The 27,047-nt window shown below is 41.0% G+C and overlaps 1 protein-coding gene across 1 annotated transcript in view; it reads left to right on the plus strand.

The window, feature by feature from the left end:
- Positions 1-22,816, plus strand: part of qsox1 (quiescin Q6 sulfhydryl oxidase 1) — a 32,927-nt gene extending 10,111 nt beyond the window's left edge. Inside the window, exons 8-13 of the mRNA XM_050056058.1 lie at positions 31-160; positions 8,539-8,661; positions 11,143-11,284; positions 13,390-13,566; positions 19,460-19,621; positions 20,784-22,816. Coding sequence (XP_049912015.1) covers positions 31-160; positions 8,539-8,661; positions 11,143-11,284; positions 13,390-13,566; positions 19,460-19,621; positions 20,784-21,592 — 1,543 coding nt within the window. The 3' untranslated portion in view covers positions 21,593-22,816. The remainder of the gene's footprint in view (positions 1-30; positions 161-8,538; positions 8,662-11,142; positions 11,285-13,389; positions 13,567-19,459; positions 19,622-20,783) is intronic.
- The last annotated feature ends 4,231 nt before the right edge of the window (positions 22,817-27,047 follow it).

Here is a 27,047-nt window from a genome sequence, read left to right on the forward strand (position 1 = left end):
TTGACATGATGTTTATGATTGTGTGCCCAGTTCCAGGGTGTACATGGCAGACCTCGAGTCAACACTGTACTACTCTCTGCGTGTGGAGGTGGCTGCTCATACTCTCATGGATAAAGAGGCCTTGACCTGTCTCAGGAATTACATCTCTGTCCTGGCAAAGGTAAAGTTAGCAGAAAGAGCACACATTTCACACACACACACACACACACACACACACACACACACTCAGGACACACTCAGGACACACTGAATGTGTAAACCAAATGATACACAATGTCCAGGCCTCATTATTTTTTATTTTAAATATTAGAAACATTCAAAACGGGAAAATTGGATATGAAAATCAGTAACACAAAATCCAGGTAAAATATTTGATTTTTTTTTTTTTTTTAAAGTGCTTGCCCTGCAAACATGCTGTATTTGGGTAATTCATCGTTTCCAATTCAGTTCAATCATTTTTCCTTCATTTTACTCTTCACTTTATGTTATCAAAAACCTTTTCTTAGCTGTCCTTGACACCAGGGGACAGAGCACTGTTTACTGCAAAGTATGGTGATCAGAAAAGACAGTGCTTTGGGGATTTTTAGGTACATAAAACCTGTCTCAAACTGATTTACCTAAAAAAAAATCTGTTTTGTTTACTCGAAATTGGTCTGAAAACAGAAATGATAAGCATCTTCACATGTATTAAACTGCAGAGTTTTGATGAACATCTAGTCCACAGATATATGCAGTTACAGCAAGTCACCACTAGATGGAGAGTGAGACAGCAGAATATGTTTCCACATTGTAGATTTGAGCTGTTGTTTTGCAGTTTTTACCTCAAGTTTCCCTCCTTATAACATGTTTTTTATTTGGAATCCATTAGATTATTTAGAAAATGTACCTAATTAATTGTTTTTGTCAAAGGCACGTTTGCTTTTCACCCCACACAAAACACACTCAATTGAAAGCAGAAGTGGATGCCATTGACTAGAGCAGGAGCCCAAACACTCTCGTGGGTGTTGTTGACCCTCTTGATGTGGGCTCCCAGGGGGATTGAAGCGTGGCTGCCACCCAGTCGCTGCCCACAGGCAACCACTGCTCCTCCTCTGTCATCTCCTTCTCTTTATCCTCATGCAGCTTTTGGTTTCACACAGGCATCTCTGTAAATACTTGTGAACTAACAGCCCTCTGTGGTTCACCAAAACCAAAACACCCCTCCTCTTTCACCACTTACTTTTCCATTTCGTTTCTGCGCTCTTCTCTCTGTCACTTTAACTGATACATGTTTCTTTTTATACTTTTTCCAGGCTCTCATGTTTGGCTGACTATTATTTACGTAATTTCACTCACTTCTGGCTGCTTTTCCATTTTCCCGTTGCTGATCACATGCTCCCTCGTTCCCTCCTTTCCTCGTTGAATTGTGCCAGCCAGGCAAACATGTTGTGATGATGAGGCCTGACCTGCTAGCCCTGTCCCTATTGGCTACGCACCAGGCTGTCTTACTGCCCTAGTCTGCAACCAATCTCTCTGATTATATCTCACTCTCTAGGGAGGCGTTGTAGCAAGCCAGCGTGTATCTGTGTGTGTGTGTGGTTGTGTGTGTGTGGGGGGGCAGCAGAGCACTGAGGCCTCCCATTAGCTCCAGTTTGTTTAGTCAATAGCAGCAGGTCCCAGTGGTATTTTTAGCCTGTCCCCCTGCCATGATGGACCAGCCGCTCAGCAGGGCTTTGTGTAGCTGAGGAGGCCTTCATTGTTGTAGCTGACTTCGACTTGTGACAGTCCTTATTGTCGTTTGACTGAGCGATCTCGCTACAAAGAGGCCGAATCCTTTCAGTCAGTCAGCTTGTTAGCAACAGTTAAAGTGAGGAGATGTGATACCAGAACTGAACAAGATTCGGGATGCGAGTGGATGACACTTGAAGTGGCAGAAAATTAGCCAATTGTTGACTTTGAATTGATTTAATGAGTACATTTTATATTAAGTTTCATATGCAGTTCAATTAAATGTATTTTTAGGTTAGACGAATCCTGAACTTCTTTTTGTCTTCTGCTGTTTCTCGTCTATTTCGAAAAAACTGCTGGTTGATGAAGAAATTATCTCATAGCCAAACCAAACAATCTTCTTGATTACTGACGCAATATGTAAAACTGCCTGTGTGAGTCATGTGATTAGATTAGAGTGAAAGTGACTCACGATGTCCTGACCACAGTGTGAGTGTCATCACTTCAACCTGATGACACATTTCCTCAATTATGACACACTTTTTAATTTTTGCCAGGCAGAATAATTCGTTAAGAGCGTATTTGCATACATGTGGGGTGTATTGGCTTGGGTGAGTTGACGCAGGCTAGTGGCTATGCATGTGTGTAGGGGCTGCACCAAATAATTATTTTAGTTGTTGATTAATCTGCCAATTATTTTCTTGATTAATTGATTAGTAATTTTTGTCTACAATTTATCTGAAAATTGTGAAAAATGCCAATTGCGTATCTTCAGATGGAGCATGAGTTTCATCTCAGCATTGTGGGGACACATTAAATGGGGAGTGCCTAGGGTTTTCACCATCTTGGTGAATTTTTATGCACCAATTTGTGCATTTCTGCATCAATATATGGTGTAAATGTCTTACATTTTATCATAACTATACTATAATAACTAAAAAACTATAATGAAAAACAAGAAAAAACAAACAAAACAACACTCACATTTGAGAAGCTGAAACCGTCAATTATTTGGCTATTTTGCTTGGAAATGACTTAAATATGAAAATAGTTGCCTATAAATGTTCTGTTACAAATTGTTGATGTCGACATCTTGAGGATATCTCATTTGTATTCATCTCCTTCATGTATTTTTTTTTACCCTGACCTAAAAACAAAAACACTCTGGTCTGTCTAAGAATTGTAATTCCATGAATTTTGTTTCTTTCAATCCACAAGCATCTCCATCCAAACATGTAAACATGTTTGTTTTTTTTCTGTCTTTCTTTCTTTCTCTCTTTTTTTTTGCACTCGGTCATAATATTACTGGATTTACTGTCTTGTCAGGCTGAAGCCGGATTTATGAAGCCTCTACATGTATATGAGGATTAAAAAAGTGGATCTTGGGAAGCATGAGAGCATTACAGTGAGGTTTTTAAGGATTACACCTCTATCCTGCTTTTCTTGAAAGAAGCCCTTCAGCCCAGAGGGGACAGAGGGGCAGGGGAATAAAACAAAGAATTAAGAGGGGGGCTTTGGTCTGAAGGGACACAGGCTTCGCCCTTCTCACGCCAGGGCTTAGGACATAATGTTCACATATACCTACATTACAAAGATGCTCTTCTTAAAACCAGCTGTCCATGTAATTATGGATCATGTTACTGGTTTTTCAGTCTTTTTTTATTCATTTTACTGTTGTCATTTGTAGTTTCCAATCTGTGTCAGTATAAAAGTGAATATGTGTGTGTAAAGATGAGGCTGCTGTGCCTGGCACGTGTCCGCAGCGTTCCCCCCACGCCTCCCTAGGTTTACTGCAGTTAGATTATGACCAAGGGGCTTCACCCCTCTTTTCTGCCCTGCGCCTGGCCCGGTCTGCCCTGTTGCAGCCAACAGATGCCTCCCTCTCGGGACCCTCACCACAAGGAGCTTGCGGTTTCTCAAGTGCTGCTGATACTAATCGGATCAGGGATGACATATTGCCGGGGTGAAGGGGATTGTCATGGTCCAACTGGGATGGGGGCAGGAGGGATACAGTGTTAGAGGAGGAGAAGTGTACGTGTTTGTGTGTGTTTTCTCTCCCTACAAATGTAGAGGAAGATATCTAGTAGAGATAATAGATAGAGTTTAAATAGAGTTTATTCACTAGGTATTCCCAATATGTCTACAATATATGTGTATGAATTTCTGTGTATGGATTTGTGGATGAATTCTAATGTGTATATTTGTGGATGCATATTCTTTTTTCAGTTTTAATGTATGAAAAGCCTCCTGTCGACAGGTCTTGAGAATCTAACATCTCACTAATTCACTTAACACTGAACACAGTACAATAACTATTATAACTATAACTTATTATACTACTACTGAATTTTATCTTATAATCGATTAAATCGCTATGTCGGCTAGAGTTGTTCCTAATGACTACTTTACCCTCATGTAGTTTAAACTTAGACAAGTGGACTAGTCTAAAATTAAGGAAACATTCAGACAACAGTAAACGTTGACCATTAATCTGTAAGGTTGAACATTGTTCAAAAAAATACTGTGTATATTATACGAGCCATTTGAAATTGTTCATCACATTTTTCTATAGCCAAATAGTATTATAAATACCGCTGAAAACGTGTGGCACCTTGCACATTATCCTGCAAAACATGACAACAACTCACTGAATAAAAGTTTTCAATTAACATTTATTGAGAAGAAGAATAGAAGAAATAAATCTTCAGAAATGTGCCTGATTATTACAACCACATTTTCCTTGGGTGATTGCAATCGCATAAAATAAAAATAACTTTACCGACTAATATTGTTGGTGCTGTGAGGTAGCATATGGTAACGTTTAATCATCATCATCTAAAACATGCATCACTGTTGCCTCTCATAGTTAATTACTAAACACTTATACTGAGAGTGAGTATTCATAAAGGAGAGGAGTGTTCTGTAAGTACATTTTATATGTGGAAAACAGGCAGCATTGGTTTTGGTATAACATTTTTTAAATCGCTTTAGTGTTGCATCTTTTTTTACTGCAAGTCTGTTAAATTAAATTTGAAGTGTCCCACTGTTGCCTGAAAGTGTCGGCTGTGGCTCGTGCTGTGTCTTTCCTTCATCGCCTGTCACTGTTTTTGGCACATAATTCATCAACATATCAGTGAAATACATTTGGCATATTGATTGACATTGTGCGCCATCAGTGATCAAGGCCAGCAGTGAGGTTAGGAGGAGAAATCAATGTAAGATAAGACGTATGGTAATGAAACAGAGCAAGATGACACAGACTAATATCTGAGTCCATACATAGCATTTGCACAAATAAAAAGTTGAACATGGTGAATGTTTTAGTTTTTAGGCGATCACCAGATGCAGCGAGCTCATGAATAGTGTTGCTGTGGTGATGCTGAGTTAAGCCCATTAGCGGGAAACACCTGCGTTTTCTCTTCTGGTTAAATTCATGTGGCTGTTTAATGAGCTTTTCTGACCAGTTGGCATCCGGACCTCAGATCCAGACCTAAACCTATTATATCACTTTCCCAGTAGTGAGCAGCACACATCAGAGGCCTTTGTCAGCTCTTTACATCCCACCTTTAGTGTAGTGTGTGTGCGTGCATGGGTGCATGCATGCGTGTGTGTAGCCAGATATCTGCTGCTGAAAGAGAAAGTGTTTGATGTGCAACAGCATTTAAATCAGTTATAGTAAGTGATTAATATCAGGAGGGATTTATAAAAGTGTTGTTTTTTTCGCCCGTATCTGATAACTGGTTATGTGATCAGGCGTATTGTTGCTGTCACCAATATTGTGAGTGTTTGGTGTTTAAGTGATTGACTGTTATTCTTACTTATGTAAGGCAGCTGCTCATGTGTTGCTTGTAGTTTAAACTTTAATGGTCCGGTACGAACTGATATGTTGAAATACAGCTGTTTACACAGCGACACAGTTTTCTGTAGGCCAAGCTGATGAAAGGTGAAAGGTGCTGTATGGAGTCATGAGCCGTATGGTGCAGATGGAAGGACGCAGGACAGAGCAGGACTCTGTTGGCCTTGGACAAGAAGGTTTAAGTAAATCACTGGGGGTCTGGTTAAGTGGTCAGGGTGTAACACACAGATCCTGTTAGAGGGCGATGAATAGACGGCTGAGCCACCGACTTAAAGTTGTGTGTGTGTGCAAGATTGCCAATGTATGCAGGTGTATTTAGTTGGACAAATGGTGGAGGCCAAGTTAAAAGGACTCAGTGATGCAAATCGAAAAAGGTCCACATGTTGGATAACGCAAGTTCTGCTTTCTTTGTCTCTCAGATTCACCACAACTTTATAGAAATCTTTAGTCCCTATACACTTTTACAAGAGCTTTGATTAGAAAAATAATTGAGTAATGCTTTTACCATGTTATTTTAATTAAAAACAACTAAAGTAGAGCTGTAACAATCACTCTGTTAGTCTTAGTTCATTGACAGAAAGTAACTTGGCAACTATTTTTTAAATTAAATAATGGTTTTAGTAATTTTTTAAGCAAGAATACCAAAGAATGCAGCTTCTTAGATGTGAAGATTTGATGCCCTTTTATCATACTTCATGATAAACTGAATACCTTTTTTTTTTTGTTTGTTTGGGCTGTTGGTCTGACTAAAAAAGACATTTGAAGACGTCACCTTGAAATTTGGGGAATTATAACAGGAATTGTGTTTTCTGACATTTTATAGATTAATGATTATTCAGTTACTTGAAAGGAAATTGCTGATCATTCCCTAATGAAAATCCTTTACTGTAGTTTTAGACCCAAACGAAAGTTACCATGGAAGTCGTCTATTTGCCTGATGTTTAGGTCTTGAAAAAAAGCTTGATCCCTTTGCTGTGCCTGTTTCTGAGAAATGGGACCATTACCATAAAGTGTTCCACAGAGAGGCTTACAGTAAGAATAGAAAGCACATTTAGCTGAAATTTATAAAAGTGCTCTTTTCTGAAGACATCAGCTGTTTCTATTGTTGGTACCTTATGTGTGAAGACACGTTTGTCTGTATCTGTCTTCACTCTGTCATCACTGGTCTCAGACTTCCATCAGCTGGATTTCCTCCTTCTCTTCGTGTACCTACCTCTGCTAGTTACAGTATCATGTTTCCTCTAGTTGTGGTTGTTACTATGGTGGTACTGGTTTGAAAGGATATAAATACACATCAGGAGGAAGCACTGAGTAGACATTGGCTAAGTGGTTGTTAGTGGCTTAGGAAATGGATCTTAATGAAGGAAGAGGCTCAAGTTCGGCTGCTGTCACATGTAGTGAGTTTCTTTAGAGGAAAAACACTCAAACCACAACTTCTGTGCAGCACATAAAACGTTTGCACAACATAGTTGAGGGTGAGTTTGTTAACTGACAATCTAGGCATCACATTTCTGCTTGGTATATCATGTGTAACAGAAGGACAAAAATTATGTTAATCAAAGGTGAATATGTTGATTTGAACAATTCATGTCAGGCAAGGGAGTGTGAAAGTATTAATATTAGCACATGGAAAATAACAGTCATAAAGCTTTTATAAATAAAAGATATATACATGACAACATGAACAGTCTACATTTTAAAGCTGATATGTGGTGAAAACTTTTAACATTTAGAGTTTTGTATACTGACTAGGGTTGTAATGATATGAGATTCTGACAGTAAGACTACTGTCACAGAAATTAGCATGATTTTATGGCCTCAGGTATACAGTATGACACAGCTATTATTATTATTAGTAGTAGTAGTGGTAGTAGTATCAGTTACAGTGACCCTTAAAGGAATGAAAAGAGGAGGTTTTTTTTATTAGAAGTGAAACTTCGGACCATTTTGTAAAGGAAGTTTATATAAAAAGTCTGACAGGCATTGGAGGAGAAAAGGAGATGCACAGGTGAGATTCTCTGTCTGGCTGCATTACTTTTTCGATACTCCAGATAAGCACATGTACTCGGTAGGATAGCCATCTGTTTTTAGTCCATGGTATATTTATCACTGTAACGCTAGTGTTGACTAAAACATGTCATTAATATCAGAGCTGTAACTTTATTTAGATTTTATAAACTATACTGAATGAATAAATCTAACAGTAATCTACCGACAGAAATATCACAATTGAAGGAAGTGATTAAAAGTAACTGACAGTGTGCAGGATTTTTGGTTTCTTCTCAATAAACTATACTTGCACTTAGAGCTAAAACAATTAGTTGATTAATCAGTTACTCAGTAAGAGATGAAATGGCATAAAAATATCACAGTAATAGTGATCTAAATCATTACTATTATCAGTATTGTTGCAGTATTGTTTAAATGTGTTGATGTTGTTAAAAATTGAAAACCACTAATAAAATTAAGAACACTTTGTTTAGATAAGTATGAAAACAACACAGCCAAAACTTTATGCAAAACACGTGAAAACTATATCAAATTTATATTAACATTAAAGATAGCACCTTGTGACCGTGCATCCAGGAGACTGTTGGACTTTGGTTGATGCTGGACAGTATTTATCGTGAGTTTTTCAAAGCACCGTAATCAAACACAGTTTTAATGATTATTGAATTTTGAAACAGCAGTACTAGTCCATAGGTAATTTTACCATGGTCTATCATAAAATCGGCAACCATTTCATCTCTATACTCTGGCAGATTTCTTCTCCAATGTGATAGAAAATTGAACACTTTTTGGTTTTGAGCTGTCAGTTGCACAAAACAAGCAGTCTGATGACGTCAGACGAACAGATGTCGAACAGATTAATAAAAAAAAATAAAAGGTCAGTTGCATTCCTTCTTGCTTCTCACCTGCTCCAAAATCAACATTTAACACCTATTTCCATTGTGCCCTGTTGTTTATGTCCACAGTACTTTCCAGGCCGTCCAGTGGTGATGAACCTCTTGAGGTCTGTCCACGCTCAGCTACAGAACTACACTGGCGAAAAGATAACCTATGAGGCATTCAGACAGATGCTGGATAACACAACTCAGGTGAGTCAAAACAAAGCTGTGTAGCTAAAGATCCAATGTGTTTTGACCTTATGCATCAATATTAATATGAACTTGGGCTTATTATTGTCAGTCAAGCCGACATCTAAAGTATGCTTAGTTAACTTTTTAAGCCTGTCTTCCATCTTTGGTATTCATTTGATTCAGAAGTGGTCTGTCCATTACATGCTGCATCGAGGAAGCACATTAATGCAAATTGAGAGAAAGAACATACTTTTGTGAGCCTGAGCAGGCGGGCATCTTAAAGGGAGAGGAAGAGAGGAGCAGACAGGTAAGCAGCTGCAGGGAGAACACAGGGTAGGGCATCACAAAATGCACCCAGACTGATGTGAGCACGTCCGTCTGGGAGTAGCCTCTTCGTTACACCGAGATATCAAGGTCACCTGTCAGTCTGGACACATAATGAGTTCAGAACCACCTCAGAGGCACCAAAGTGATGCCTACTGTTTCAAAGAAATGTTAAACTGTGATCTTGTAAATTAAGATAGAGTAGGTAAAAAGATATTTTATAAATATCCAGATATTTCAATATGTACTTTGCCCTTGTCTCGGTGCCAGCACATACAGCTGAGGATCTATGTGCTGTTGTCTTTGGAATGAAGCCTGCATGCCTCCAGTACCGCCCCTCGCAAATTGAAAGAGTCACTTACTTACATCATTAGCTTTTAGCAGGCAAATCAATTGATCAATGAATCAATGGGAAGGTATGAATAGACTTCGTCCTCAGAGGAAATGGACTCTGTACACACACACACACTCACACACCAAATCTTTACTATTGACATGTGAGTAACCCTGTCAATCACGGCAGCGATGGTGATGTAGTGGGGCGAGAGAAACGACTTTATGTCAGAGAAAATATGTTATTGGATTCAACTGTGGCTCGTGGTTAGAGATCTGGATAGCTTCTGTTCATTAGTGGAGGGCTGAGCCATTAACCTGAGATTGACTTCTTATTGATCAAGAAAACTACGTGGAACAGCTTTTATTAAGTTGAACAGGTTAGGAGATGCTGAAGAGGCTCCACTTTTTAGGGAATCTTTGGAATTTGGTCTAATTCAAAGTGGAATTAGGCATGTTTTTTGCTTAAACTTATCATTATGAAGTAAATGTTGATTGCCATAGTATAATGACACTATCAGCGTTCATACTGGTTCCCTATAAGCCTCACTTTCACTATGCAGTTCTGTCTCCCACCGGGTTCAATCTCCTGGCAAAATGAAGGCTTGAACGAAGTACCTCAATGATTGCACAACCACAACAGGAAGAGGATAGCGCTTTTGTTTTCCCTGGTAACTTCCGGTAGCTATCTCCTGTTACCAAAGCAGAAGTAGTAGAAGTTCTTTGTAGTTACTTTCCCAAGTAGTGAAAATGGCGGACTGTGGAGCAACAGATGTAACTGTGGAAAACAAAATGCAGTGTATCATGTGTTGTTGGTAGTTGCTGGGCTCTGAGGAAACGGAAAGTGACCCAGTTGTTTTTACAACAGTGGCATCCAGGGCTGTAATACTTGAGTGCAGTCTTGATCACACGTTTTTTAAGTCTTGCACTTGTCTTGTTCTTGTGCTTTGTTGGACGGTCTTGGGCTATTTCAGTCATCTCAGTCTGCAGTCTTTCGTCCAACGCCACTGCATTTTACAAAAGCACCCAAGCACTTGACTAATAGTGAAATGTTACACACACTTATTTCAGCAACAGGCCAAAGCAGTCAGTGCAGGGTCTCTGTACATGTCTGTAGTCTTTGTACGCTGTGTGTCTTAAAATTGGCAAATTCTTGTAAACTTGGCTGCTGGCTGAGACAAACCAGCCCCTTCTCCCTCTTCCAGCGGTACCTGCAGGCAGTGATAGGCATCAGCAAAATAAGATGGTCTTGACTACAAGGGCATTTGTCAACAAATCCCATGAAAAGACCAAAACCATCAATGCTAGTTAGTCCAGCACTTAGTGCTTTTCAACTTCCCTACTTTCTCTGAGGCACATAGACATTCAGTCCCACTGAGGATGTCATAAAATTGGTTGTGTGTATATACTTATATTTTAAGAAAAGGCTAAATTTCCTGAAACAATCATTCAACAACATTCAAACTCAAACAGGATTAAATAGTTTATTTGTTATATTTTCATCTGCATATGGTTCACAGTGGTTCCCAACCAGGGCTGTTTGCACTTAAAAGAAAGATGTTGGTGCCAGAGTACAGGGTTGAGAGTTTTTTTGTCTGCAGTGGAGACATAAAACAAAAACATTAACAGAATCAGACTTTGGTTACACCGATAGTACTTGATATGGGATCAGGTTGTTGGTTGTTGGTTTTGGTTTTGGTTTTGGTCTTCTTGGGGGATTTGTTGACAATAGGAGAAATATAGAATATAACCAGACTGATCCTTTAAGCTATTTACTTTGTTTGCTGCTTCCCATTTGAGGGTTATCTGTTTGTCTGTTTTCTTTCTTTCTCTCGCCCTCAGTCTCTAGATGCTGCCCTGCCTGACGGAGTGAGGTGGGTGGGCTGTCAGGGTTCACAACCCCACCTGAGACGTTATCCTTGTGGGATGTGGACTCTCTTCCATGTCCTCACTGTCCAGGCTAAGAGCGCTGGGACAGGCAGAGGTACACACACACACACACATACACACACACACACATACACACACACACACACACACACACACACACAGATTGTCTTGCTTTGAATGAAAACGGCCACTGAAAGTTCACAAAGACAGGGGCAGACTGAGGATGAGGGCTTTGTGAGGCTTTGTAAACAAATTAGCTGAGGAATGTTTGGTCCATTTTTTTCCACACTGACCTGATTTAACATCACATAGAGACAAGATTTAACACAGAAAAACAAACAAATATTTCAGAAAACTCTTCACCAGATTTCTTTCTTCTTCTCTTCCCTGCTTTCCTTTTTTTTGTCATTGTCACAAACAAAATTGAGCCTAATTGTGACTGTGTGAAAAGGGATTAAGTTAGATTAGTGGAATGTGAGTGGTTAATAAAACAGGCAGATGACCAGAGACTCCACTCCTGGCAGAGACGTTAATCTCCCTTCAACAGACACACACACACACACACACACACACACAGAGGTTAATCCTGAGGTTTACGGACGATCATGTGACCTGCAGATGGACTGGTCAAAAGGGGCGTCCATCTGGCCCCCCACAGACCACCAACTTAATGGATGGATACACAAACATACTGTACAGTATTGACCATAACATAAAACCATTTACACAATACACAGATTATTAAAGGTGTGAACACATTCGTAAAGGTTTAAACACCAGCCCATCCTTACTTTCGTAAAGAGCACACACACACACACTCCAACTGTCAGTACGGTTCATCTGAAGGTCCTGTTAAGCCGAGAACAAAGGCAAACAGCTCCAGGAAAATATGTTTGTGGACTGTTAAAGTCCTGAGACAACAGCACAGCCACCATTCACACAGAGGGTTAACTGTATTTAATCTCCAGATTGGGTTATCCCATTCGCATAGATAATTCATCACAATGTGGGGTTAACCCAGCTCTCTGTGACTCCTGGCCCACATAACCGTGGGAATCCAGGAAGCTGTGGACCCACACTGCCATTAGCAAGCAGGTTAATGTATAGAGACAACCAGCATTGTAAGAGCAGGTGATTGTGCTTTATAAAAGAAAAAATGACTGGTTTCTACTTGTGAAGAGGAGGTAATCCATGAGATTCATTTAAACATGCTGGGTTTTTTTTGTAACAGCATTAACCACCGTTTGTATGCCTTTCTCTGGCCAGAGGCATTATCATGAACATAATATCTCAATATATACAATATCTCAAGAATTCACAAACGTCCACTTGGACAAGTAATTCAATATTGGTGGCCAAAGGTCGCTGTGTCCTTTCAAAACATGTTTTTGGCCTTTGGGCCATAACACAAGAATTCATACGCTAATTATGACAAAACTTCACACAAATGTCTAATAGGATGTAATGATAGTAATGATATTTAACATCCAAAAGGTCAAAGGTCAGCTTCTCTGTGACATCATAGTTTTCTGCAAAAACACTTCTGGCCATTACTCAAAGTCATATCTCAGGAACAGAAGGGAAAACGTTTGGTTAGATACTGAATTGGTGACACTAATCTTGGGTGGCCATCTTGAAACTGAAATTGTTTGGAACTCCTGTGCTGTTGGGGGGAAAATGTGTGTGAAGCATCCATGTTTTCACAGACATGGATGTAAATTGGAACTGCAACTTGACTTGCATGCTCAGGCATACAACAATGAAGCGGTAATTCTAGTTTTGTAGCATATTACTAAAGATATTACCCACAAAACATATAAAGTAACAATATTGGGGCATAGCCCGTTCTCATTCCCTAGGTCAGCTTTAGATTCTGACGCCCTTTAGTGTCTGTATTAGACAAACCAAGCTTTCAGCTAACTCCAGTGTAAACCCCTCTGCGGCAAGTCTTGAGTAGGGTGGCAGGAAGGGGTGAGTGGATGGGTCAAACAAACATAGGACTTTTACCCAGAGAATGATGTTCGTATCCCACGTGAAACCAAAAGTCAGTGTTTAGGTTTTTTAACTGCGTAACATCTTGACCCAGAACAAAATTTGGTGTTAAGATGGAGTTTGTAATATTTTTTTTATGTTGACATACACAGCATATTTAAATGTTCTCGAAATTAATTTTCATCACAAAATGTCATCCTTCTCTAGATTCCCAGGAGGTGCTGAATGCGATGAGAAACTACGTCCACAACTTCTTTGGCTGCAGGGCGTGTGCCGAGCACTTTGAGTCCATGGCGAGGGAGAGTCTGGTGGAGGTGAACACATGGTCGTCAGCGGTCCTGTGGCTTTGGTCCAGACACAATCAAGTCAACAACAGACTGGCAGGTAGGAGTCAGTGTGATCGTCTGTCACCAGCTTGCAGAATCCCTTTGGTGCAAACTAGACGTCATTCTCCTCTCTGTTATTTCAGTTACAGCTGTCGTAAAGTTTCTTTTCAGTGAGGCAGCTGTCACAGCATCTTAAGCTTCCATTTTTGTGATGGATTTCTGGGTAAAATAAACTATGTGGGCGGGGAGAGGATTTAAATGCTCTAAAAGTGGGGGTGGCTTAGCGAATGTAACCTACGGTTCTTTGCTGTATGTTGTCCCCCTTCTCTTCCCCCCCTCACGCCAACAACTGACCTGTTGATTAAAAAAGAGTGCTGCGAAGCTAATCGAAGTCCATGTTGCACACCTTACTGTGCTAAGCCATCCATGTCCCTCCTACTTTTTCCTTCTTTCCTCTTTCCACACTCCTCTGAGCTGCATCTACACATCCACACCTTAAGCATTACTTAACTCAGTTTTGGGGCAAGATCTTCAGTTCCAGTTTCCACTCATGGTCAGTTAGTCGTTTTTATAATACGACTAAGAGGGTGAGGGGTGGATGGATCCTGAGATCAGACACCAGCTGTCACCCCGTCTTAGTCCTCCAAGTATCATCTGCCTCTGCCTCACCCATTTTCTCTTGACCCCCACTGCCATCCTCCATCCTTCTCCACACCCTTTGATTCTCTCCCACACCCCACTGTCCTCCCACTGTCGCCTCATCAGTCGCCAACCATGTCTCATTCATATCTTCTCTAGATGCATTTCCCTAAATCCTGCCCTTTCATCTTGTCCTCGTAGGTCTGTATCCCAGACTCCACCCCTACTCTCCACTGTAGGATTTGTGTCTTTGAGGAATGTATGACTACAAATTTTTATCCAGGTCATCCATTTAAACACAGCATAATTACCCACTTATTCACTTTTAGTAGGCTGTACACAGATAAGCATATAAATATACAGTTTTCTCTCTTTTTTGACCGTGCTGTATGAGCATATCACACTTCTGCACATTCGCTCGGGAGTATTAAACAGCTCCTAAGCATCCCTCCTCCCTTGTCTGTGTTCATATGATTTTATTAGGCACAGGGATGTCATTAACAGCCCACTTTGTTAAATCACTATCTTTTGTTTGTGTTGACTGCCCCCTCTTCTCTCTCAGGGACAGCTTGTGCTCTGAACAGCAGGGGCCAGAAGGACACCCGTCCCTGCGTGTGTCTGCTCCCCAGACACTTAAACACTATTCAACCCGCCACCTTCATCCATCCGTCTTCACTCTCTTCCTCTATCTCTGCTGCGGTCTTTCTCTCTTTCCACTGACCGTCCCCTGGGACTCATATCCTGCGCTTGACAAGTAATGGCACAGCATCCTTGCAGGATGGGTCCCCCAGGAACTAGTCCTCTTCTTGCCCACACACACACACATACACACACACACACACACACACACAATTCCCAAGGTATTGTGTGACAGCAGGTGGCAAACACCATGACACAAGCCACACACGCTCCCCCTCCTTCCCTCCCCCTCCCAAACACACACACACACAGCCTTCCCAAGCATGGGTCAAGTTGTGGCGTGTGGCGGGGGAGTTAGTCATGGTGGAGGGTGAGTCAGGGTCCACAGGGGATAAGTCGGGTGAATCGGAAGGAGAGAGAGAGAGAGAGAGGGAGGAGACGGGGGTTTGGCTTGTGTTTGTAGCAATGAGTAGTGGCGTCTCCCTGAGGAGAGTACACTCCATCCCTCCATCCACTCAACCCCTCCTCTCGCCTTTGCCTAAAGTGGAGCTCTTTAGCAGGCCTCTCCGCCCCTCCTTTCAGGAGCAGCCAAGCATGAAAGAGCAGCTATTTGTAAAGCAGCCGAACAATTAATTTAGCTGGCAACAAAGAGGCCCCAGGGCCCTCGGCCTCCTCGTAGCAGCAGAATTAAGACCAGTGGCAGCTCAGTCCTGTTGCTGCTTGTCAACAGGCTGAGACTGATTCACATTTCTACAGACTAACAGCAGCAGGCCAGGCTGCCTTCAGGACTGTGAGTTCACATGCAGAGCAGGGTTTGTGCATTTCTTCATGCAGGATAACATAACATACTGGGATTTATTAGACTGTGTATCCTTTGAAATATTTTAATTCTGTTGTCCAGTGGTGTAGTGGAGGGTGTACGCAGGTATACAGGGTGTACCCACCTTATTTTCTGGCTGTTAACCGTACACTCACCTGTCAGCCAAAAAGCCGCTAGAATATATAGGAGAGTATACCCACTTTCTCCCAAGTAACCCACCCACAGAGTAGTACACCCTCCTCATCAACTACCCCGACACCACTGCTAGTGCCAAAATGGTACCTGAGTATTTCGTGCTAATATAGGGGTGGATTACATAGCCTTAAAATATTATTGCTATATTGCAGATGGCTTTTGTGATAATTATATCATTGAAAATAAAACAAAAGAACTGTATTAATTGCTGTTTGCCCTGTTGTTTTCATAATGTTTTGTCATAATAGTTTTGTGTTGTCCCCTTTTGCCTTTACCGTCTTCTTGCACTGTAGGTCTCACCTTTTATAACCACAACACTTCCATATTAACATAATTCCCATTCTTGGAAACGAACCAGCAGCAGTGTTACACTTATTGTCAGCCATGCATGTTGCTTTATGAACAAAATGATATGGAACAAACCTCAAGAAAGATAAGCAGATTTATTTTTTATTTAAACTTTAAATATTGTCCGTACGCAAAAAGCCATATAAGAAATCTGACTAAATAAAGTAGTATTAAATTATTACAATTTTGACTTAAATCATGAACTAACTGTTCAAGGAGACAAGAAGGACAAACTACAGGTAGGGTTACATTAGGCTTGAAGTCAGTGACACATGATGGGAAACAGCAGTTCCAACAGCTGGATGGTTACCCTTAAAGGATAAAGCTGTAAAAATGCAGCACAATGTGGTTCATAATATTTAATTGTAACAACAGAGCCTTGATGATCTCAATGTCGTGTTCAGTGCCCAGATGGCAATCTGTTCCTTTGTTTTCTGTTGTGCTGGGAGTTAAAACAAGTTACCTGTAGGTCGAAATGTTTCCTCTAGGGTTGCAGCGATATAACGGTTTGAAGGTAAACTGTACAGTGTACAGTTACTTATCTACGATATTGAAAAAAAAATGTTTGAGTTATTTTCTAAAGGGAGACTTTTTACACATACTACCATTAACACAGTGGTTTCACGTTTCAATTACAGTGATAAAACAATTTTCCAACCAACAATAACCCTTCCATTTTCATTCCTTTGAGAGCCATTCTGACTGATAATAATGCAAATTCTGTAATACCGTGATACTGTGAAACCTCAATATTTTCTGAGGCGGTTATCATACTGTGAAAATCTCATATCGTTGCAACCCTAGTTGCATCGTTGTACAATATTCTGGGAGCGTGCCGATTTCAGCATGCAGACAGCCTCTCTTTGTTTATATGGAAATTAGTCTGGGACTCAATTGTATCATTCCTGAAATATTTGTGATAGGGGTGTAACACTAACCACGATATTAAAAATGAAACAATAATACATGTATTATAATGTATAATAATAATCAGCGCCTCTTAAATAAATCAGTTTCTTTCCGTTCCTGCTGCGTCCCTCCCAGATTGCCATCTGATTGCCTTTTCACTATCCATTGAGTTTAGCTGCTCTTTCTGTACGCGTTTGTACAGTATTAGTGACAGACTCTGACTCTGTGACAGATAGTGTGGTTTTGTTGTTTGGTTAAATGTTTTTATTTATTCTTTATTGTGTATTTAGGTGAAACAGTTGACGTCTTGGGACACAAGACAAACTTCACATTTTTTCTTATAATAAAGTGAATTCTTATCTTAGAGATATTGCAGTGATATCGTTATTGTGAACTCTTCTGGCCGCGATAATTGTGTAGTGAAAATGTAACATGGTTCCAGCCCTAGTTTGTAACTGTGTGATTTAATGTTCAGTTTTCATATGTACTGTATGTTTTAATGTGTGCTCGAGACACATTAAAGTCAGTATTGATAAAACTATTTAGGCTCACCCAAGTGTTAGATCTGTCATACATTAAATAGAATTCCTAGTTAAGGTTTTGTCTCGATTATTTTAATGAGCATAAAATGTCTGACATCATGAGCTCTCCTCAGCAGCCATGATGGCTCAGCGTGCTGTGCAGTGTAGCTGATCCTCACTTACAGAATTAGTGCTGAGGAAGCTAGTTTGACGTGCTGAACAATACATATTTATACCTGATGAATATGTATGCACGGCGGTGATGACATCTCCGTGACAGGCCATTGTGGCAATCTCAATATGGCTGGTATGGCTAAAGTCACCCTGGCCGCAAACGTGGCAAGCTGATTAGAATAAGGAAAGAGATCTGAGGCATCTGTGGCGTGTGTGTGTGTGGGTGTGTGTGTGTGTATGTGTGTGCTCTCACCTGCTGAAATGTATAAAAGCACCCACATGCTGCAGCCCATCCAGGACACAGTAAAATTGATGTATCCTTTATGTAAAGTACTGTATGCAGAGTACATACACACATGCATATGACTGAGATTAATCTTGAGCGGCAGAGAGGAGGAGGAGGGAGCGGGGACGGAGGTGGTGGAGGATGTAAATTGACAGTGCTGTAAAGTGACAGACCTGCTGCTGCTGCTGCTGCTGCTGCTCTGCTTTTTTTCCTTCTTTTCACACACACATACACACACACACACACACAATGGCCTGTTGGTGACAACAAGCAATTTATTACTAGATGCTGGCCTGTGTGTGTGTCCTTGTGGGCATTTGTGCAGAGTGTGTCTGTTGTGCGTGAGTATTTTTTGTACCTTTTCCTCTGCCAGTCTGTTTGCATGGATGCCGTGTTGTGTGTGAGTGAAGAGGGGTGTTAGTGGGCAGCGGCTACATGAAAGAAAACATGTTAAAGGAGAAAGTTTCTAATTCATTAGAAGAGCAGCTCCCCTCTGAGGTTTCTGTTGCTCTCATGTTCAATTTGGAGATTGGACTTTGCTTTCAAAGGGGTGTGAAGGGACAAGACAGGTGGTCCAGAGCACCGAGGTCTGCTGCCTGAAAACAGCAGTGTGTGTGTGTGTGGGTGTCTGTGTGTGTGTACATGTGGAGAAGCTGTCCACTTTGGCCACATCTATTATCTCACCACCCCTCCCACTGGGACATCCCAGAAGCCCATTGATCATTGTTAGACCCTGTCATACACTCTCTCTCTCTCACACACACATACACACACATACACACAAATATCAATCCCTAGATTACATGCACACAAACACAGACAGATGATTTACATATACACACTTAAACACATACATACACATATGCATATAGGCACTTAGTCTTTACGAGCACTGTGACAAGATCAAATGGGTTCAACACAGATTGCATCCAGTCCTCAGAGCACTTACATCTTCAAGTCAATGCACCAACAAGGAGAATAAAAGAAACAACAATGGATGAAGCAGCTGACTAGAGCGCTTTATGGTGTGTGATTCCTGTATGTGACAATGAATCTGATCCCCTGTAACCTTTTTCTGACCTTGTATATTGTATTTTATAAGTTAGTGAAGTACTAAGGAAATATGCTTCTTTACTTAAATTCCTGCATCAAAAATATACTTAAAAAGAATACTGGCAGCCAGTTTACTTAAAGGAATACTTAACCCACAAAATGATCATTAGTGTTATCAGTTACTCACTCTACCTGATGTTGAATTTGGGAAGAAAACTGTGTTTTTCTTGCATGTCTGTAAATTAATGGTGTCTCCTAATCCTATGTAGGTTGGGCTAAATGTCTGGCATGACACAAAAATTTAAATAAATTAATTAATTAATTAATGTACAATACGGTAAGTCTACTTCTGCGTTTATGTCTGCAGGTGCTTTGAGTGAAGACCCCAACTTCCCAAAGATCCAGTGGCCTTCACCAGAAATGTGTCCAGCCTGCCATATGGTGAAGGACAATGGGGATCACAAGTGGAGCCAGGAGAACATTCTCCCTTTCCTCATGTCCTACTTCTCATCCAGCAGCATCCTCACAGGTACAGGTTAACACCATAGTATCTTTTCTGAAGACCTCATATTGCATACATTTAATTATTTAACCCGTTCAGAAGCCAATAATGTTCCAAACACCCAAAAAGTATTGTAATGGTGGATTTTTAGTTAGCAGGAAAAAAACTGATTAGGATACTTAATTATGTCGTTTTTTTTTGTTTTGTTTTTTTGTCCATTCCAATGGATAAAAAATCTTAACGCAGAAATCACAGAATTCTACAAATGGCAATAAATGGTCTTAACCTTTTTTCTTTAGCAAAAAACATGAGACAGTTTTGTATTGTATTGTATTTGTCATCATGTCTCAAAATATCCTTAATTTCTTAAGTATCTCCAGAAAACAGTACATTGGAAACCTCTTGATATAGAATATCATACAGAATAGAATATTCCGTGTAAAATGTATTATAAGCTGTCTCTATCTCTAGAGAATCAATTCAGAACAGTATTTCCCTTTTCATTTTCCACTGACACACAGATGCACTGTCCAATCCAGTGGACAGACATTTAATATCTTTCATGTGATTTTTTTGACATGTATAAGTCATATTACATCTCATGTGTACTTTGAACACAGTTTAAACACAAATTATGTACTTTAACAATATGATTAATAGAATAAAATTTGCCTTTCACTTCTTCCTTGCCTCATAGTCGGCCATGCTTGTTAAAAAAGGGGGCGTGGTTCTACTGTAGTGATTCAAGTGTGTTTAACATAGTGCTAAAGAAGCAAGGGAGATACATACCAACAGTAACCCCAATGAACAAAGAAGACAAAAAGGTTACAAGGCAACAAAGAGTGTAGGTAATCCCACTGTCACCCTAAAACTCCCATATTCATATTACAGTACATCTTTCAGTCATTTCTAATGTGTTAAGAGTCATACTTAATTTGAGTTTGCTAAACTGTCAAATTAAAAGCATTTATTCATAAATCATATCAAATCTAGTGTTTTCATCATGGACAGTAGTTTTCTTTCAGTATGTATAAGCTTTTTGCTGTCACACTTCAGTTTTAAAGAAAGAGTATCTGAGCTGAATTAAAGGTTCACCATTGATTCAAATAAACTAAGGATGATGATAAAGCATTTGATTCTGTGACTTTAGAAATCATTCACCCGCGTTTTTCTTTTCTTGCCCTGTCAGACTACCTCGAAGATGAAAGTGTGATCCTGGAAAAACAAAGGGAAAAACTTGCGAGACAGCAGCAAGCTTTAGAAGCTCAGAAACATTCACAGAGGAAAGCCAGGGAGGCCTTGGACTCCATGACACACCCTCTGCCATCGCAACCCACTGTGCAAGAAGAGGAGGAAGAGGAGGAGGAAGAGGGGCCGCAGGATGAAGCAGATGAAGAGGAGGAAGGCGGGGAAGGAGCGGCAGCAGCAGCTGAGATCGCAGGTAAGACATCTGACACGACACCCTGGGCCAAACCCCAAATGGAAGTGGGTCGAGGCCGGCGGCAGCCCCACAGGAAGCCGAGCATCGTGGGGATGAGGATGCGAGAGCTGCAGGAGGACATCGTGGATCTCGACTCATTCGTCAACCAGCACTACAAGGCCAAGGCGCTGCGGGTGGCCGCCTCCAGCCGGGTCAAACAGCGCACCCTGCAGAGGAAGGAGGAGCAGGAGCCCGGGCCTGTGTTCGGGCTTGGCATGGAGCTGGACGCGGGGCTCGGGATGGTGGGCCTGCAGCCTATGGAGGCAGACTTTGACATGGATGTGGAGCGGCAAAGGAAGCGGCTGCAGAAGCGGGAACTGTCTGGCCAGTACTTTATTGAGGAGGCCGAGTTGAGCCGCAGAGGACGCTGGATGTCTGTGCTGAGCATCGGATTCTCCAAAGTGGACATCAGCCTGTGTGTCATCCTTTACTTCCTTTCCTCCATGTGTCTCCTGGCCATGTACCTTTTCTTTAAAAACCGCCTCAGGCTACGGCGGGCTAAAGTTTCCCTACCCTGAACCAAAGTGTATCCAAATTTGTGGAGAGGCAGCAATAATTAACATTCATTAGGTTCATGTAGGCTAAGGTTGGGTTAGTGTAAGGGGATGTGTCGAGATTAGGGCAATCTTAGGTGGTTCACTTATCTGTTACCTGCGGCCAAAGTAGGCAACAGCGTGTTTTACCCTGAATGTTGTGGTGTCTAACTGGAGAGGAAGAGAAGGGAGAATTAGCAGATTACCTTCCAAATCTTTGAAAATTGTGTAAATTATCTAACCTTACACTTAATCTGGCCTCCAGAGCTTTTCAGGCAGCGCCTTAACTGTGGAAAATCTGTACGTTTCCATCAGTGGGTTCCTTTGTGTGGGTTTGAGGTTTGCGCCTGAGTTAAGGATAATTCATTTCTGATTTTTGTTTGACCAGTTATGAAGGCTGAAATTAAACCCAGTATGAGATTTTTTTTAAAAATTTAGATTAAGTAAATGCAACTAATTTTTTTGTTGGGATTTTTGTTGCTTTATGCAAATTATGGTCATTTGTAGCAGTCTGATTTTTTTTTTAATCTCACAGTAGGCAAAGACCTATGCTGCTTCACTGTGTACTATGACCAAAAAAACATTTTTTTATATATTTACATATAAAAAATATTTGAATCATTTGAATTAAATACTCAGATAGGTTATTCTTTGATTTAAAATAAATGTTCTTTTGTATCTTAAATTACAGATGGACTGTTTGTCCCTCCAATCACTGAGATTTTTGTGTTTTAATTATTAAGTGAGATGTTTCTGCATTTCATTTAATAGTCAGATTGTAAAAACAGCCCCGGGTCTTAATGCTTTGTGGGGTTTTACCGTTTGTTGTAGGCTCAACTGTTGCATCATATTATTACATACTGTGACAGGACCAGCAGGTCCACACTAACTTTCACCAGAGAAGAGCGGATCAGCCTTCTGTTGTTCAGCTCCTTTTGAGGTGGCTTACTGTACATCACACTGAGGGTTATGTCACCTCTTTGATTATTACATCACACTGCTGAGTCCACATAACAGCTACTCTGGTTGTTTATGAAGTGTTGTGGAGCGACGCATATGTTCACACTGGACAAGGTTTATGAATAAGCAGGATTTGTTTTTGGCTTGTGTCCATGACGGAGAGCTTTGGCTGGTCATCTCAAAAACACTGTGTTTTTCTGTTTGCTTCTTTGCTTCTGTCTGAATCAATAAAATTATTTTTGATAAGGACTCAGTGCTTCTTTCAATTCTCTGATCTGACACTGAAACCTGTGATTTGTTGAGACAGGTCTTCTGAAAGGGACACAATATATATTTTCACTCTTACGTGTAGGACTATTTATCAGTCTGGATTGTTTTGATGTGAGTTGCCGAGTGTTGTGGATATTGTCCATAGAGATGTTGCCATCTCTCCAATATAATAAAACCAGATAACACTCAGCTTGTGGTGCTCAAAGTGCCAGAAAAATACACCTGAAAACTCAACAGCAACATTTCTTTCCAGAAATCATGACCTGTTTATTTAAGATAATCCACAAACCTTGTTGTGAGCAGTTTCATGAAGGAACTATCTTCCCTCTACCAAACTACACCTGCCCACTGTATCACCGCACAGAAGGAAGAGTGCATCTACTGCTAGTTCCACTGAGCTAGCTAGTGTTACACCCACTACAGGTCTCTAGAATAAGAAATTACGGGAAATTATAGAAGTTCGACCTCACCCTCCTCAGCATTGCCCCCCAGCTATCACTTACAAGGCAGGGTTTCAGTTCCAATGTCACATCAGTGTACACTGCAATCAATGCGTCTCACACTCAAAGTGTTAACACATTTTCCTAATTTCCAGGTGTGATTATCTTCACTGCAAACAGTTCAGCCACAGCACACCTTAAGCCTGACCTGACCGTCTGACTGGGTTCAACCTGAGTGAGTCGGTAATTAGTGGGGGAAGCAGGCAGATGAAAACAAACAAAAATTAAAGAAAGAAAAGTAGTCCATCCCAAAGGCAACACCCATATCTTTTTGCCCTTATCCAGCTCGTGTGCCAGGGTAGACTAGACAAAGAAAAAGACAAAACAAAACCAGAAAGAGCAGCTAATGGACCACTGATGCTCTGCAGAGATACAAATAGATAATCTTAAAAATTACAAAACATTAAAATACACACAGATTAAATGTTAAAAAGCTACATGGCTAAAATTTAAAATACCTGGTATGTCAATCTACTGTCCTATGACTACCTCGCACGGAAGCAGGTCTGAAATGCATGGAAACAGTAAATGTGAAAAACATTCAACAGCATGAAACATTACACACAGATCACAGCTTTAGGCCCACCAGTTTTTCTGCATTTCACTGCCCCAGTCTTCCCAACACAGCAGCATGGGATGACATGTGTATCTGTCTCAACTAACATCACAGCCTCCATTCCTCCTCCTCCTCCTCCCGATATTAAAGGTGTGAGGAGTGAAACATGCAAGAGATATATTCACTGGGAACACACTGCATTATAAGACTGTGCCACAACTTTTTTGATGGAGCAGCATCCTTGGTCCAAATGAGCAGAATATTTCTCCTGGCAGCAAAAGTCTAAAGATTGAAGAGTCTCTTATGTTAGATATTTGTAATATGACCATCTGGGAGACTCAGTAAGAGGCACATAGGGTGGTTGTGCAATGGTTGGCGCACTTCTTTTGTGTTGTAAATGGAGCCGTCATTTTCACAGGAGGTCGTACCTGGTGGCAGATAGAACTGCATGGTGAAAGAGAGGCTTATAGTGAATCGATCTAAACACCAATGGTGTCATTATTCCCTAGCCATTACATTATACAATCAACATTTACTTCCTAATGATAAGTTAAAGAGAAAAAAGGCCCATCAATCACACTCTTTCTTTTTACCAAATAACATGAAGTTACAGAAGGGGTGAAGCTTGATCACATCTGTATTGTCTCAGTACCAAAATATGTTTGGAGAACCTCCCAGATGTTATTCACTGCAGGTTTGTTAAAAACAAACCTCTCTTTGTTTTTTTGTTTTGACCAAGACTAGCAGGCCACGAGGCAAGGAGGGCCGGGGGTGTTGCATGTAGAAATGGGGGGCTAAAGCATCCAAGGTTGAAGGAAAAAGCCTGTTGCCATCTGCTGTGCAGCGCAAGCTAAATCCTAACAATTTCATTGGGATTATAGCAAGTGAATAATCCAGCTTTCCTTTAGGGACTAGAGGGGAGAGATTACCCTTGAGGATTAGCTCCCTGCAGATAATAAACTTTATTAAAACGCAATCGGATTTCGTGGGGCTTCTTCCCTCACACACTTGGAGGTGAGCTCCGCAGGGGGGTGGGCAGAAGCAGACCCTCGGGGAGGGTGACATGGGTGAGGCAGTTGGGTGAGGTGGATGAAAGAGGGAGCAGTGTGTGCGAGGGATGGAAGAACGGAAGACGAGTGTCTGATGTGGTCCGGATTACAACGAGCCCATCTGAGGGACAACTGATGCTTGATCTTGAGCTTTGTGTTTCCTGGAACAGTGGCATGAATTCCCTTGACTCTTGTCCACAGCCTCTCTCTCTCTCTCTCTCTCTCTCTCTCACACACACACACACACACACACACACACACACACACACGCGCATACACACTCTGATCTTGTCCAAAAACCCACTCCATTTCTTCATCCAAACCACGTTTTCAGCATCAGCAGTATGACAGGTTTTGATGGTGAATTAGTTGAGTTAAGGCACTCGATTCCTCTAACATCTCACACACACACACACACACACACACACACACACAATAGGCTGATTAATAGCCCTACATTAAAGCATAGGAGCATCAAGGCTGAGCAGCTGTGGTTCTGTGACTTAATCAAACTCTCAGATACTTTGAATTAGACCCTCAATGACACATTATGATTGCCAGAATGGATCGAGAAAAACACAGTTTGTCACGGTGAAGCTTCTGCATGTTATTTATTCCTTTTTCAAACATTATCCAATATATCACCTGACAAATTTTAATATCAGGGTGGGCTGTGGGGTTTTTTATACTTAGGAAACTGTCAGACTAAAGGAGGAATTATGTGTCATTCTTAAACTTTTTTTTTTTCTGTGTTTATTTGTTTAATATCTGACTGTAATCACTGCCTGATATTTTGTTTGCTTTGCTATCACTTTATCACAGAAAAGGATCTTGAAAATAACATGAAACACATTCATGACATGTCTCTTGGTGTAAGTACTTTTCCTCCACACATCTGATCTGTTAATCTGTTTAAATGTTTACCTGTGTTCGTTATGGGATTGGAGTCAGCGATGCTTCGTGCTGCTTACTCTACAGAAGCCCTTTATCAGGTGCCGAGAGCCTCAGTGAGTTGCAAGTGTTATGCTGGTTCAGACTAATGACGGTTAATGAGGAAGTTGGCAGCGATGTAATATCTGTTCGCAGCTCTGCCAAGGCTGAGGTGAGCGGTTCACATTGAGGACAGACGCCTTAAATTGAAATCAAGACACATTCAGGGCTGTTTTTGCTCTGTGTCTGTCTGAATGCAGACCAAGAATCAGTTTATATACAGGAATTTGATTTGAGGGATGTTGCTGCAGATCAAATGAAACAGAACAACAGAAAAATAGTTAAAATATAAACTGTACATATTTGGAGTGATGACATATTAAAGGGAAATTTCGGTTTATTTCAACCTGTCTCCTATCGTCCTAAATTAGTTTCAAGTGACTAGTGACATAAAAATAATAGTTAGCATGTTAGCCGCTAGCCAAGATACAGCCGGGGCGCATAGTAGTGTCAGACCTGTTAAAACGTAAGTGAAAGGGCATAATTCAAGTGCAAAGTTAGTCCACTAAACAAGCTTTTTTTCCACAAAGACCGCCTCATATGGTTAGGATAAATGTCAGAGAACATATAGAAAACGACATGTAAACGTGTTGTCTTACCTTACCGGTGTGGTGCCATGTTTGTTTACCATTTAGCTCTGCTTTCCAAAGCGCGGCCGAAATATCGCGAGAACAAGCAGCGATCTCATACCAAGCCTGAAATCTCGCGAGCTCTAGATAAAGCCCAGCTGGATACTAACGTTACTCCAGGTGGAGGTGTCTCGTCCTTGGTCACATCCAGACCTTGAAAACAAGGCTGCAACCAGTCCCATTCCTTGCAACAGAGGCATTCCTCTTCTGTGGGCATTGGGGCACAGCATCCACAGATACACCACCAATCTCCAGAGCTACGCAGCCTTGCAGCAGCCATTCCTCCCCTCTCATCCTCTGACGTTACCTCAGTGTTTCCCATACATTCATTTATCTGTGGCGGTGCGCCACGAATAAATTATCTCCGCCACATATAGATTTTTCTGCTTTTGGCGCTACCTGTTCGACCTCGCTCATAAACACATTATAATGGGACTCGCTGTCTGTGAATGTAGCTTGTCGTTACAATTCCGGTGCAATAGGTGG

This window comes from Epinephelus moara, chromosome 10 (assembly GCF_006386435.1).
Source record: "Epinephelus moara isolate mb chromosome 10, YSFRI_EMoa_1.0, whole genome shotgun sequence".
NCBI classification, from domain to species: Eukaryota; Metazoa; Chordata; class Actinopteri; order Perciformes; family Serranidae; genus Epinephelus; species Epinephelus moara.